Consider the following 14,402-nt stretch of genomic DNA (forward strand, 5'->3'; position numbering starts at 1 on the left):
ATTGTCAAAATAGGGTACACATTACATGACCTATTGGATACACTGTTAATGCAAGCACTGGATTTCTCCTTTAAGCCAAAACAGAGTTTTTCTTTTGGCCAGCGTGTCTCTATGAAAGAGATGCCACAACAATGCATTCAATTTGATGATTCTGTTGTCTGCTCTGTAGGGTGAAGAACACAAAGCGAAGTCAAAGAGGAGGTTGACTACATTGACACAAAATCTCAAGCAGCAGAGAAAAATCAGGAGGGAGGCAAACAAACTTTGCAAAGTCACTGCAATCTTATCCAGCATGACCAGATGCTACGTTATCCTGAACACACAGTTAGCTGACACCTGATTGCAGTGCGCCGCTTGCATTATTTTAACACCAGCAAATTATTTCGTACCCCTTGATTGGGTTACAAAAGAGGAAGCTCACACTTCATTTAAAGTACTCTACCAAGTGACATTTTATCTTCGTCATGGTTCTTTTTTGACAACTGACTCTTTCGATAGAGCCAACACAATGGAAAGTGCAAAGGCTAATTAGAGTTGTTTTATGATTCAAAATAGGAGCCATTTTGAACAACCCTGTGAATATACATTGCAATATACTGAAGTGTACAGTAAAAAGAAGCTTAACAATGACAACTATTATTCAACCTTTACACTCATATATCACTGCTTGAGAAGTGAAAGTAAATGTGCTCGTGCTGCTTTATTTTCAATTTAAATCCGTGTGAAATGTGGTCCTTTAACCAAAAGAATTATTATGCTTGAAGTAAGCTCTGACCTAATCTATTGTACAGTATGAACTGCAATAGGTGTATACATGGCTTTATTGTACATTATACATACATTTAATGGAAGAGTGTTTCATTGGTGGGAGGACATTTAATTGCCTTGTCTGTCATGGCACTCCATTTGCATGAATGGAAAAAGAAAAATGTGCAATTAATTATTTTCAGACAAATGAAGTGAAATTGGATGATTCACGGCAGCATCCCTGATGCTCTCTCAATGCACACTAGTGCCGTTTCGGCACCCTTGTTGTAAATCTGGATTAGATGAGACAGATTACTCACGGTGTGTGACTAATGGATTAAAAAGCTACTTTTGCAACAGTTCAAACACACAAACTGATCTCTGTTCAGGTTCAGCACCAAGAAGTCCACATTTAATGTCTTAATCGTCTCTGTTCACTTGTTCAATTGCTACATACTCTATGTTGGGAGAACAAAACAGTTTGTTGGTTTATGTACAATGCACTCACGTAAGCATTCCATGTTTATAACCCATTTTTATGGAAAATATATTTATAACAAAAAAGGCCAAGGTGGTGTTGTACTTTTGATTCTTTTCAATGGACGCACTCACACAGTTGTCTGCATAAAGTTTTATTCATGGAGGCAATACATTGCATTAGTTGCACAAACACGTGATTTTTGTAGTCAGCAAAGGAACACCGTTGCCCCCCATCCATATGAGTATTTTATGAACATCAAGCATGGGAAGTATGCATGATAGTTTGAACTCAGCCAGAGTTTGTATGATTTCATTCACAAAGTGACCAACCTTTTCAGTATTGTATGGCCGCCATTTTTGTGGCGACATTACTGGTAAATACTTTGGTTGAAACACACAGACTAAATTCTGTCAAGCTCTGAAAGTTTGTTGTATTTAATAATGCACTAAATACAATTTGGGGGGGTGGGAACGTGCAATAAATCTTGGAACAAATACAAATAAAAACAAAACGTAAATTCAGTAGATTAACAAACTCACAGTCATCCAGTAAAAAATGAGATGAAAAAAGGACAGAATAAATAACTCATCATAAAAGGAAAAGGGAATGCATGGGTTTAAGAGAATCTTACGTTTGTGGTGAAACATCAGCGTTAAAAGCTAAAAGGGGCAGGGTATCTGTCTGTCATTTCATAAAAAAAATAAAAACTGATAGACATACGTTGCGCAACAGTCAGAGTGAACTTATTGACAGGAAGAAGGACCAAGGAAATTGAGGTGTTCCCACCATACTTGACTGAGGATTGAGTTACATGGGGTGTGGGGGGGTTCATGATGCCAATCGCACTCCTAATTCACCCAACATTCATCATTTTTCATGGACAGGAGTAACTCTAATTACAAATGTCTTTAGTCATGAAAAATTCAGATTACAAAACGCCTCCTCAGAAAAATACTCTTGTTACGAAGGAAAATTCAGGATATGAAAGGAAAAAAATGGGCGCTGGACTCGCAGCCCCCAAATTCCACCCAACGTAAACATCCTGTATCTTGGTCTAAAAGGGGTGCGTCACCGAATCATGCCTGCGTTGTCACACACTAGCACGCATTGGTAAAGTATAATTTTTCGTGAGATTTTTTTTTTCCTTTCTTTACCTGAATTAAGTTGTGTGCATACGTATTTTTTCTCTCAGCTGTCAAACATTTGCCTTGCCTCTGTCCCCCATGATGCCTTTTCCTAGTCACTCACTCTTCTCTTCGCATAGTCGCCCAACACCAAAGGTAAATGAACATAATTTTTATTTTTTCATTATGTACTTTGAATGCTTATTTTTGTGGAGTCGGGGGCGCTTGGAACAGATTAGGCTATTTACATGTAAAATGTGCTTCTACTTATGAAAGATTTACATAACAAAACAACTTCCGGAACAGATTAATTTCGTAAGTGGAGGGACTACTGTATTCAAAGAAAGATCCAAGATGATTCCTTATCCAACCCTCTCTGTTTTGCGTCCTTTGACTGAATCCAAGTCATCTTGTCAACTTAAATGTTTAAAATGATAAACAATTTTGCAAAAGGATGTTACATTGGGCTATTATTGTAGCACCCCCCCTGCACTATTTAAATGGTACATTTTGGTTTGGAAAAGTCTCTATAAATATTGACAAATATGTGTATGTCACGGATTACAGTTTTTTTCCCCTCACAATTTTTCGCAAGATTGTCAATAACTGACCAATTTAAAAAGAAAAAACACTTTGAAAAGGGAACAATGTGGGAAATCTACTTCAGTAATTGATGTGGGGGCCTGGGGTACGAGTTTACTGTCTGCTATATGCACAGAACTGCACACATTTGCCAATAAAGCTAATTCTGATTCTGGAGGGAATACAATTGACCACGAGTCTATAGTAACACCCCAAAAAGTTGCCAGACTTTTGGTTGTCACTGATTTAGGAAATAGTCACTAGTGGGGCCTGAAAAGTCACTGTATACAACAACAAAGTCTCGTTTTGTTGTTTGCAGCACTGGGTAGCTCTCATTTTATCCCAAGGTCTTAGCTCTACTTCTGGTCGTCATAGTTGACGACAAAAGCCATTGTTGGTACTTGCTCCTGTGTTAAAGCAAATATCAACAATGTCACCCCCGTGTCCCGGAAAAATAAAATGTAGTGATTTTAATGAAAGTGTGTGTGCTGCAGTTCTTTCAAGTGTACTTTGAGGGAAGAATGCTAGAAACAGTTTATCACATCTGGGAACTAATTTCTCTTAAGACTGTTGTGTCACTATTAGTTACTAAGAATAAAAATAATATTGGATAGTTCAAATTGAGACACAGATATGTGGTACAATGACTCCAATCATAGTCCAAGAACACAAGAACAGCACTTTTTAAAAGCCACATGTCACAGCTTTTTCAGCAAATACAGTTTGAAAGCTTTATCAATATTGTAGCAGATGGGTGAATCCGATTGTCGGATCGATATTTATGTAACATGTTACTCAAAATGCTCCAATAACCACACATCAAGCACCCATCATACTTCTGCCATTAAAAAATAATCCTGAGCTGATGCATTTTTAATTAATAGCTTTGAATTATCAATATAGACGTTGGGACTGAAACGATGGGGGACGACGAATAAATCATAAACCATGCATGAAAAAAAAATATTAGTCTTGACAAATATTGTTCCATCAGTCCCTGTATTTTAGATACACAACCTTCTGATGCCACACTCGCAGCAAAATTTTGCAGATTCTACTGGGTACCTCGTCCCACAGGAGTGACAAAACTTGCTCTTTCTCTCATCATTGTCCAAATCGTTACTGCCGTTGACAGCATCCCTGAAGAAAAGAACGCAGTCAGATTACAGACAACCTACAGTGGCATCCTGAAACCTGATCCCTGAGTTCATTATTTCTGAATTCTATTCTATTAATGTTTCTGCCTACGCAGCAAAATGTGGTTATGTTATTAAAACAATCAGTTAATTCTTATTCCTCATACCTTGGTGGGAATTTGCTTTTCCTTGGGTGCAACCTCCACACAAAATTGGTTTTGTGATTGTATCACAAAAGCAAAACAAATACTTATGGATTTAATCCTTGATTAAGGAGTAGGTTTGTTGATTCAAATACGTTATTGGTAAAAAATTTGGCTATGAAAAAGCAAAAATATGCATTTATTCTTGGACTCAGTGAGTTTCCTTTCAAATTAGACATGCAGCAGGAATTCTGTTCAAATAAACTTCTGACTGAAATGTGTACAGTTATGTGCAATACACCATCCAAGCACAAGAGGTCAGGGTAGTGCAGCACACGCCCTCCCTCCTCGCCTCTTTTTTTTTTGTTACCTACACAAATGTCTTCTACGATGTTGGCACACCTGGTGATGGAAGTGTCTTCCTGTTTCTTCTTGTTCAGTTGTCCTCTTCCAGGCGTAGTGGTCCTCACTGAACCGTATCCAGAGCCCATTACTCGGCCTTTTGTTCCCACACTTGACGTATACGTTGAAGAGAAAAGTAAAAGGAAGGGGAAAAAAAAGATAATTCTGTAGTCCAGTGCTTCTCTCTGTTTACTCACCCAGAAGCAGGACTCATGATCCCTGATGTGTTTGTCCTCACAGAAGCTCCAGAGGAAGCCTTAATGGGAGGGACTCCTAGAATAGGAAGAACTTGTGACTCAATATAACATCTTGTGGTGGTCGAGCGGATGACATAATGCATCTGACAGGAGGTGCCGAATCTGAAAGTGTTTTTAAAAGATTATAAATACACAAATCTTGCTGCAGGTGTTACCAGTAGCTTGGGCAAGGCCTGATCTCTGAGGCAGACGAGAAGAGGCCGAAGGGATGGTTGACACTGCGGAGTTGACCTTCTTGACAGGGGTGGGGGGCTTGTACTAAAAACAAAAGACACGTGCAATTGTCAGTCAATGAAAAGTTTACTAGAATAAACACAAAATGTATTTCCCCATACGGTGGTGGGGGTGTTTCTGTGCTGCATCAGGATAAAGCTCCAGTTCAGTTTTAAACTCCAATATAAACTTTGGCCTTGGAAATACCATGTACCATACCAGATACATGTTGCTACACAGGTAGTATCAGATAATAATGACTTGGATTTATATGGCACCTTTTAACAGGGAATAAACTGGGATTGATATCTATTATGCCTGCATCCCAATGTGCCCAAGGGTACAGGTGCCTGCTGATACCTGCTTGCAGTTCTCATCTTTTCTATATCACAAAAAAATGGCATCTGGACATGGGTGTATTGACTTATCATATCCACTGGAGGCATGTTTGCATGTGATCAAAATTTATCAATCCAGAAATCGACTGTAGATTCCAATATGCAAGTGGTTGAAAACATTTCGGGGATGTTACTGTATTTTTCGGACTATCAGTCTTCCCCCCCGCCCCCAGTTTGGCCGGGGGTGCGATTTATTCTCTAGAGCGACTTATATGTGAAATTATTAACACATTATTACATCCATCCAATTTTCGAGTCGCCTATCGGTTATTTTCACACTGACCACCATAAGAGGGCGCTCTAGGCCCGTGTATCTGTAACTTATAACAAGTGAGAAGGACTGAACAAAAATGCCGTTGAAGAGAAAATCTTATTCTGCAGATTATTTGAAATAACATTATGATGTTACTAACCGATGATGACAAAATTACTTCTTGCCATGAATGCGACTTGTCATACGTCGTTAGATTAAGCTTCACGCAGGCGTTGAGACTTCCGTCCATTTATCGTGAATGTAATTCAATTTGATTTGCCACCATGATGACGGTTCTTGCCATCAAAGGCATGTCTTTTATTCATTTGATTATCTAGTTTTTATGCAAAGTTGCCAAAATAATTATTGGCAACATCGAGGACAAATGCTTTGGCATACTTCCTATCTGTGAATGTAGACACACAGCAGAACCCTCTCTCTCCGCAAAGGCTGTCCATAGTTGTTGAAAACTTCGGTACTCATATTTTTTTTCTTTGAGCGACCTTTATCAAAAGCGTTTCCATATTTACATAGTTGTTCCGACCTGATCTGCGTTTGACTCGAAGCCTGTGGACTATGGCAACCTCACTAGGACAAACTGTCTCTGCATCATTGCGAGAGCACAGCTTCCGGGTGAATCCGCCATGCAACTTTCCGGGAAGTCATTGGATGGTTCGACAAAGTATGGGCTTCCGTGACAAAAAAAAAAAAAAAAAAAAACATCCTGTCGGGATACAGAAAGCCTGGAATAGGCTAGTTGTAACTGCAACCGCTTCAAAGTGACACTGAGGATGAAGATTTCATTGGATTTTAGTTACCAGATATTTGGAGTGACACGGGTGGTTTTGGTAAACTTCTTAGTATGTTATTGATGCTGAACTCTTAATATGCTATGTTAACATACCAGGCACGTCCTCAGTTGTGTCATGTAACGTAAGCATACCGTTCAGCGTGTTGTTGCCTCTATTCTATTTTTATTTTAAATTGTTTGTCATTTAAATTAAGTCTGTTCTTGGTGTTGAATTTTATCAAATAAATTTCCCCCAAAAATGCTACGTATACTCCAGTGCGACTTGTATATATTTTTATGGATTTTATGGGTGGTGCGACTTGTACTCCGGAGCGACGTATTGTCTGGAAAATATGGTAGTCTACTTACTTTTTAATACATGAATGTCACTTGTTAAAATGGAATACTAAAGTACAATTTATGACACATTGGGATTGCTACCATTGTTTCACACATTTCCATTTCCTGCCTTTGAATACTTTTTTTTTTTTAATAACTATACTGCTGAGTATATTGAATAATACCTGCGCGCGAGTCGGAGTTTTCTTGGCATTGGCCAACTTGTTCCTGTTTCCCATCCTTGAAGCCTGATCCTGACAGAACTTAATGTGCCCTTCGGCGGCATTTTCATTGAAGCGCCGCTGACAGTAGGGACACTGGATTAAGTCTACAGAACACATTGAGAGGAAAAAGTGCATGTCATTTTTTATTTTTTTAATGGCAATCCAATTTTAAGAGATTCTATGTGTGTTGTGGCAGTTTTTTTTTTTTTATACAATTGTAATAAATAATGGGGGAAAATCCAGAGTTGTCTTGAATGTATTCCTTGCGAGAAAGAGGAGAACATCACATAGAGAAGACATACAGAATGCAGTAAACATTTTTATGACTGACAGCCACTTAAAACTAAACATTGAGGTGTCCGGTGATCATAAAAAACACAGTTGTTCATTTCCTTAGAACAGGCTATTAAAAATAACCAGGATGCTTAAAGAAGTCTAAAGACAAAAGAGATTATTCTCTCTACTCATAGTAGCTTGTTCTGCTAAACCTCCATAATAAAGTTAAGGTTCTGTTTTTGATTACAAGAATACGGTTAAAAAGCAACTAGTTTCCTTAAAGGAAGACTTTGTCGAAACGAATAGGAGCGCACATTAAAAGTTAGTAGATGAGGGTTCAGTGTTTCTATTAATGCCAGCGTTATCTGCAAATTTCACCGAGAAATATCTCTAAAATGGAAAAGTATTATCGAAAGTCCTCTCTCGCTCAGACATTCTAATGAGCCAGGCTGGAAAGCTGACAGGCAATCATCGTTTGCCACGCCTGCAGTGCTTCCTGTTCTGACCCCCCATTGCTCGTGGATACATTTCAATGAACAGAGAATGTCCACTATCTGGCATTTTGAGGCTGTTTTTTGTGAAAAAATAATTACAAACAAACAAACAAAAGTAGCATGATGTACAATGTTCAAGCGTGGGCGCTTGAGCCAAAATACACACATCCGCCAGTTGACTTGTTGGAGAGGGGGTGTGGCAGTAACGATTAACAATAATCCCATTATATGGACCGCGGAGATTTGTTTGATGGCTTTCTGAGGAGTTGTTTTAGATGTAGAGAATATACAGCCGGCATGGCCTGACTTTTTTTTTTTTAAACCCCAAACAGCAACCCTCTCTCAGGCGACCGGCGGTGGGGGGGGTTGGGCGCACGTGCGGATCACTGTAAATAGTAACCGGGAAGTGTTGTGTTCTGAGAGCCCGCAAAGCGAGTATTAAAGCGAGTTGCTGCTTCATGTTATTACTGTACCGACCATTGAGCGAACAAAATAAAAATAATGTACAATGTTCAAGCGTATGAGCCAGAACAAACAAGCGGAATTCGACGAATTGGGAGGGACGTGGCGCTGACGACGAACAGTAACAGTCCCATGAAATGGACCGCGGAAATTTGATGCTTTTCTGAGGTGTTGGTTTAGATCTAGAGAATATATAGCAGGTGGCCAGACTTTTTTTTTTTTTTTTTAAACACCGAGTTGTACTTTTCAAGCAGCGAAGCTTCTTGCAATACACCGGCGGCGGGGGTGGGCTGGTGCACGCGCGGATCACCGTAAATAGTAATAGTAGGATGCTTCTTTCGGTTTGGCTCTGAAAGATGGCACATATCCAGATTTTGCTAGGATTTCAAATATGTTCTTTATTTTCAACTACTGTACAAAATATATGTAATAATAATATTACTTCACATTGGAGGGTTTATTGTACATATGAATGTTGGGAAGAGTCTGCCTTTAAGGGATAAGCGCTTACTGATTTAGCCACGTTTATTGGTAAAAAAATGTTTTTTTTTTGCTTTATTTTCCCCCCTATGGGTACTTTAGTTCAAATAATGTCCAGACTAGTTAGACTAATCACCACCTAGCTGCAAACCAAGAGGAGCTAGTTGACAAAAATAGAGTCAGTGTTGCCAATTTAGCCAGGAAGTCACTATTTTTAGCAACCCCCTAGCAAGTTATTTTCAATAAAAGCCACAAGCGTGTTCAATTCCCACAATGACACAGAGAACATGAGCCAATTTATTTTCAGTGTTTCTGAATGACAAGAAAGGACCCCAGCACAAGGCAATCATGTTGACCACTCCAGGAGACAAGATGCCCATTTATATATGTTGCAAAAGCAGTGAATTATCAGCAGGTTGGAAACTTTTGACCTAAGGTATGTGCTTCCTAGGTGCAAATATTTTTCAAGAAAGCTGGAGGGGGTGCAGTGTATATATATATATATATATATCGTTTTTGTTTTTTTTTTTTAATCAAAATTGATCCAAGATAATGCCTGGGTGGAGGAAGACCGTCAAAGTTTTTGTATTAGGAAAAAGTACCTAATCACAGAAGGACTACTGTCATTATTTGCTTTTTATTTAGGTCAAGGTGGGAAGTTCATTTCGAATCGAATATCAGGGTTTTGTGGGGGAAAAAAAAACAATCTGAGATTTCATTTCAAGGTCATTTCAAGGCCCTAACCCTCTCAAATGACTTACCTGGGTCATAAGAAGGAGGAGGAGGTGGGGGCAAAGGTGCACCTTTCTTCATGGCCCTCATGGTGGCCCTGGATGCGTGGAGGGCCGCGATTAAGTCCTCACGTTTCTTGCGCCAATTGGATGGTTTCCTTGGGGGCTCTGCCTGGCAGGAGAAAACACAGAGGAGGTTCTTGCCACTATTCTGCTATTTCGACAGGTAAAGACAATATGTCCACGTTGATCGCCAGCACACAGACCTGAACTCTTCTGGAAATACCTCAATATCATTTTGTCAGTTTTGGGGTGAAACACAGTTCTGACTTGATGGGTACAAAAGCGGATTTTCCCTTTATTTTCTCCACTGAAGAAATTCCATTGCTCATTGTCTCATAATCTTTCCAAAATACCATGCAGGCCTTCCATATTCCCCCTGTTTGCAAAGGAGCTAATCATAAAACAAGATGTATAGTATGCTCTGTGGAAATTGTTAATTCACGCAAAGAGAGGATAAAGAGCACGTGTGAAGCAGTTACAGGTGGAGGGGGAAGTTCGTTATCTCTAAATTTAATAAATACACAGTACAGCAGATCCCAACATCAACTGGAACGCTTTCATGTTGAAAGCTAGAGAGAAAAATCTTGCTCCATTGTCAGAACTAGACTGAATAATGTCAGCCAATATGCCATGCAAGGGAGACTAATTCAAAACAATGACAGCCATATAGACTCAAGCTACCGCCTCATTGTGTGATATTACCTTCGGTTTAAGAGGTTTGAGGGTGGGGATGTCCGTGCCGGCCGCTCTTTGCCTGCTGGAATCAAAAACCTTCCTCCGCTTGGATGCTGACTTTTGGCAGATCTTGGAATGCCTCTCCTGGAGAATCGAAGAAAACATTTTCCGGCAACCACCGCACCAAATTCCAAATAACCACAACGTGATATCATGTGCTTGACAAGTGTTACATGATTAAAACAATCTGTGTATGGGAATGTAAGCAGCTGTGTTGACTTTACCAGGACATTGGGAAAGAACATTCTTTTACAGGTGTTACACTGAGATAGCTCTCCAACCGGAGGGGCTTCCCCATCTGTAAATTAACAAAAGGAAAATCACAGACTTTACCGTCATAAAATAGCATTGTTCCTTGAATTGTGAGTGTCAAGTCGTCACAGATTTTTGCTATTTGTAGTGAAGCCCCTGTCATCCACAAATATGCAGAATAGACTGAAGGTGAAGGCCCCTGAGTTGACACAATTTGGAATTGGTCCAAATATGGCGTGGAAACTTCAAACTCCAGTACTCTTGTGAATGGACATTTCAGTAGCTTTCAGGACCTGACCTGACAGCACCACGCAACTCTGACAGCACCCCCCTCCCACCCGTCACTTGACAAACAACACAACTGACAGGCTCGCTTCTCGTGTCCTGATAAATGCACACAATACACTGTACGTGACACCATTACAGCATCAAACTTGCCCAATGGGTGTGGCACAGATCAACAAGACATTGCCCGTTATTACCACCAGGTTGACCACCTAAGAACCAATTTGAACTTTACAGTCAGTTTGATGTAGGTCTTCTGTCCCATGTGATCAGCATGCCTAAGCAATTCCTGGACAACACAAGATTAGTTAATTGCCCTTTGGGCACTCTTCTAATTAAGAACTTGAGATGAAGGTCACACGAGGGTCAAAATTCAAATCAACGTGTCCAAAGACTCACCAAGGTCCTGAACCTCTCAACTCTAATATAAACAAACATTTGGATTTACAGTATAGTGATTATATCAATAGATGTACTCCATGCAGAATGCATAATATAAATAATGATGCCGAGGTTGGAGATTCCATATATTTATTGAGAACACCATGGCTGTGAAACAAAACAAAAACCTTGTTTCAATGTTTGTGTCGTATGTAAATCTAATAGCAGTCTTTCAAGCGGCTAGCTACACACACCAAACGTTACCTAGCCCGGCAACCCAAACAATAAGAGGCCGCTGACAGAAATACACAAAAGTGCAAACAAGATTTTGAAAACAAAAGGCAGAATAAACCCGGGAATTGGTCTTACCTTCGAATTCGTCCATCATGAATGCGTCGCTTGTTGAAGTCAGATGCGGCTCAGCTGCCCGAATAAACAAGAGACTGGGAGTCGCCGAATGACATCAGAACGTGCACTCTTAAGTATATCCGGTTTTGCTAACAGACGCCGGGGAGGACCTTTCATTCTTTTGTTTGCAACCCTATCTCTATTCACATGTCAACTCCTCACCGTCGGAGATCCCATTGAAGAACGATAAAGGACAAATATGTGGAGAAATGAGACGCGATTCACTCCTCGTTGCTCACATTTTGAACAAATATGACCTGTGTCACAACAGAATCGTCACCGTGGCTGAATTGTTGCAAACACAAGTCCCCCAACGCGTGTCCAATTTAAACTTTATGCTTCAAATGCAACTAAATTTTACTTAAATGTTGTCTTCACCCTTAACCTTTCTACACACGCTTTATGATTCGAATTAACGGTGGGAGTTTGCTTTTTTGAATCTGTTGTTTCTTTTGGTCAGCTTCAACGGAAGTGGTAAGTGGTGATTATCTTGTCTCAAGTTATCTTTGGGCTACCAATGGCAACTGTCTTGTGTGATGCTACGAAGATGTCAATATCCCAACATTCCATTGGTTGTTTCTGCCTGGGTTTTCCTCATGCAATATGCACGACAACCAGCAGATGAGGCATGGGAGGCAACCCCTGTTGCTACATTCAAATATGGAAATGATATTTGCTTCCCTTTTTCTTCAGGCACGTGGACAAATACAACGTGTTATCGTCGTGTATTGCAATGCCACAAGCGCAAACGGTTTTCGATCCCCCCCCCCCTTCTAAACACTTTCTCTATTTGGGCATATTGCGCACATATGTGTGTTGTGAATGGAGTGACTGACTAGCAGCTGTTATGAGGAGAGAGATTGCGGGCATAACAAGAGGGTCACTGTTCTCACAGCACTGTGCACTATTTGACAATCGTGGTCTTTATTTTGAAACAACAACCGGAAGCACTTGTATCATCCCACGGCCACGGGTGACGCTCTTATATCTGTTTATCAGAGTGCAACGGGAATATCTGAGGCAGAGGTACCGCTGTTCCACCTCATATTGTCGACTCCCAGTATTTGGACGTTTTTTTTTTTTTTTTAAAAAAAAACCTTAACAGGTACCGAACATCAATTCAAATTGTTTATGTGATGCAAAATGTAAACGACGAAAATTGGGTTCACTGGTTTAGCGAGAGGCCTCCAAACAGACGTGCATGTCGATGATTGCAATCAATGTGCGCATGACCGTTACCTGCATGTACGTGTTCACCTTTAAATCGTTTTCTATTTTGCCACGTCTCTTAAATCTGCTAATTCTTACACGTTTCCTCCACTAACGTGATCCTAGTCCCATAAATTAAATAGCTAATATCAACATACAGTAGATGGGAATGAGAGGGTCCCATTATTTTTATGTCAACATTTCAAAATGTGGATACACGGTTTGAATGGGAAAAAAAATAAGACAGTCTTTGCTAACAGTCTGACTTTCTGCCAAACTAAATACAATTTGTATTGTATAATGTATTGATAAATACCTCTCATTAATGCATTAGTAGTACTTGTCCAGACCTTAACACACACACACAGTGGGGCACAAAAAGTACTGTATTTAGTCTGCCACCTATGGATAAGTTTCCAATGACTTCACCACAGTCCTTAGACCAATCGGATAAATTAACGATAGAAAAAAAAAACTTCACGCTTCACCTATCACCTGTGTTCTCTGACGTGTATGACACACAAGATGGCGTAATTGGAAACCTATCCATTGTGCAGGTTCCCCTACTTATAATGATTCGAGAGGCCTTTAATTTTCATCATTGATATCAATTACATCAACTGTGAGAGACAAAATGGAGGGGGGAAGTACAGAAAATGACTGATGTCTGATTCTGATTTTTAAAGAATTTATTAGCAAATTATTGTGGAAAATAATTGTTGGGTAGTTTTCTGTAAGTCTTCGCAAGATTTTCACACACTGTTCCTGGTATTTTGGCCCATTCCTCTATGGCAGGGGTGCCCAGACTTTTTTACCCCAAGATCTACTTTTCAAGCAGCACTTTTTCTTCGATTATTCACATACTCCGACAGTCATTGCATCTTAAAACAACATCATTTCTTCTTTAAGGTTCTCCATTAATATCAAAAGTAAACGTAAGCAGAATGTCTAGCTCGTCTTTGCTCGACATTGCCCGTTTAGTTGGTAACGGAAGCAGCAGTGGTAGACGCTGTCATTATAAAACACATTGATGGGCTGCGTAAGTACTGTAACATTTGTAATTATGAGTGTATGTCTTTAAGGGGGGGGGGTGTAAGGTAAACTAGGAAAATAAAGTGTGGCGGCGCAGCGGTCGTTGTTAGAGAAAGGTCCGTGTGCAGCCTATAAGAAACCAGTGGCTTCTTCATTTCATTTTTTATAGTACGTATGTGAATTGTGTCATTGGATGTAAAAGTCATCCCTCACTCATTGAATCACATTGCAAAATGCCACAAACTGAATAGCTGCATAATATACTTTCAATTTGCATTAGATTTTTTTTTTGTGTGCATTGCAGAATATCTACGAAGAGACTGCATCATTGGTGCATAAATGCGCATGCACACAGTTTAGAGGGAACATTGGCTGACATTTTTTTTTTGTTTGGCACGCCGTCCCGTAATCAACCAACTGCCTCGCGATCGACTGGTCTTAAATAGAGGAAAAAGTTAAAATTAGTAGATTCAATTGTTTATGTGATGCAAAATGTAAACAACCA

The 14,402-nt window shown here is 39.8% G+C and overlaps 1 protein-coding gene across 1 annotated transcript; it reads right to left on the reverse strand.

The window, feature by feature from the left end:
- Window positions 1-1,363: 1,363 nt before the first annotated feature.
- zc2hc1a (zinc finger, C2HC-type containing 1A) lies at window positions 1,364-12,112 on the reverse strand. Its single transcript, XM_061804739.1, has 9 exons — window positions 11,618-12,112; window positions 10,555-10,628; window positions 10,298-10,414; window positions 9,563-9,704; window positions 7,051-7,193; window positions 5,028-5,130; window positions 4,813-4,888; window positions 4,616-4,726; window positions 1,364-4,074 (listed from the first exon to the last, which is right to left on the reverse strand). Exons 1-9 carry the CDS (start codon window positions 11,634-11,636, stop codon window positions 3,939-3,941), a joined length of 921 nt encoding a protein of 306 aa, XP_061660723.1. The 5' UTR covers window positions 11,637-12,112; the 3' UTR covers window positions 1,364-3,938.
- Between the last annotated feature and the right edge of the window lie 2,290 nt (window positions 12,113-14,402).

This window comes from Syngnathoides biaculeatus, chromosome 19 (assembly GCF_019802595.1).
Source record: "Syngnathoides biaculeatus isolate LvHL_M chromosome 19, ASM1980259v1, whole genome shotgun sequence".
Taxonomy (NCBI): domain Eukaryota; kingdom Metazoa; phylum Chordata; class Actinopteri; order Syngnathiformes; family Syngnathidae; genus Syngnathoides; species Syngnathoides biaculeatus.

Excerpts from the sequence above, each read along its gene's own strand:
- zc2hc1a (XM_061804739.1), bottom strand. Across the intron at positions 9,705-10,297 it reads TCAAACCTCTTAAACCGAAG|GCAGAGCCCCCAAGGAAACC; the intron begins GTAATATCACAC and ends TTCTCCTGCCAG. Across the intron at positions 4,075-4,615 it reads GAAGACACTTCCATCACCAG|GGATGCTGTCAACGGCAGTA; the intron begins GTGTGCCAACAT and ends TCTTTTCTTCAG.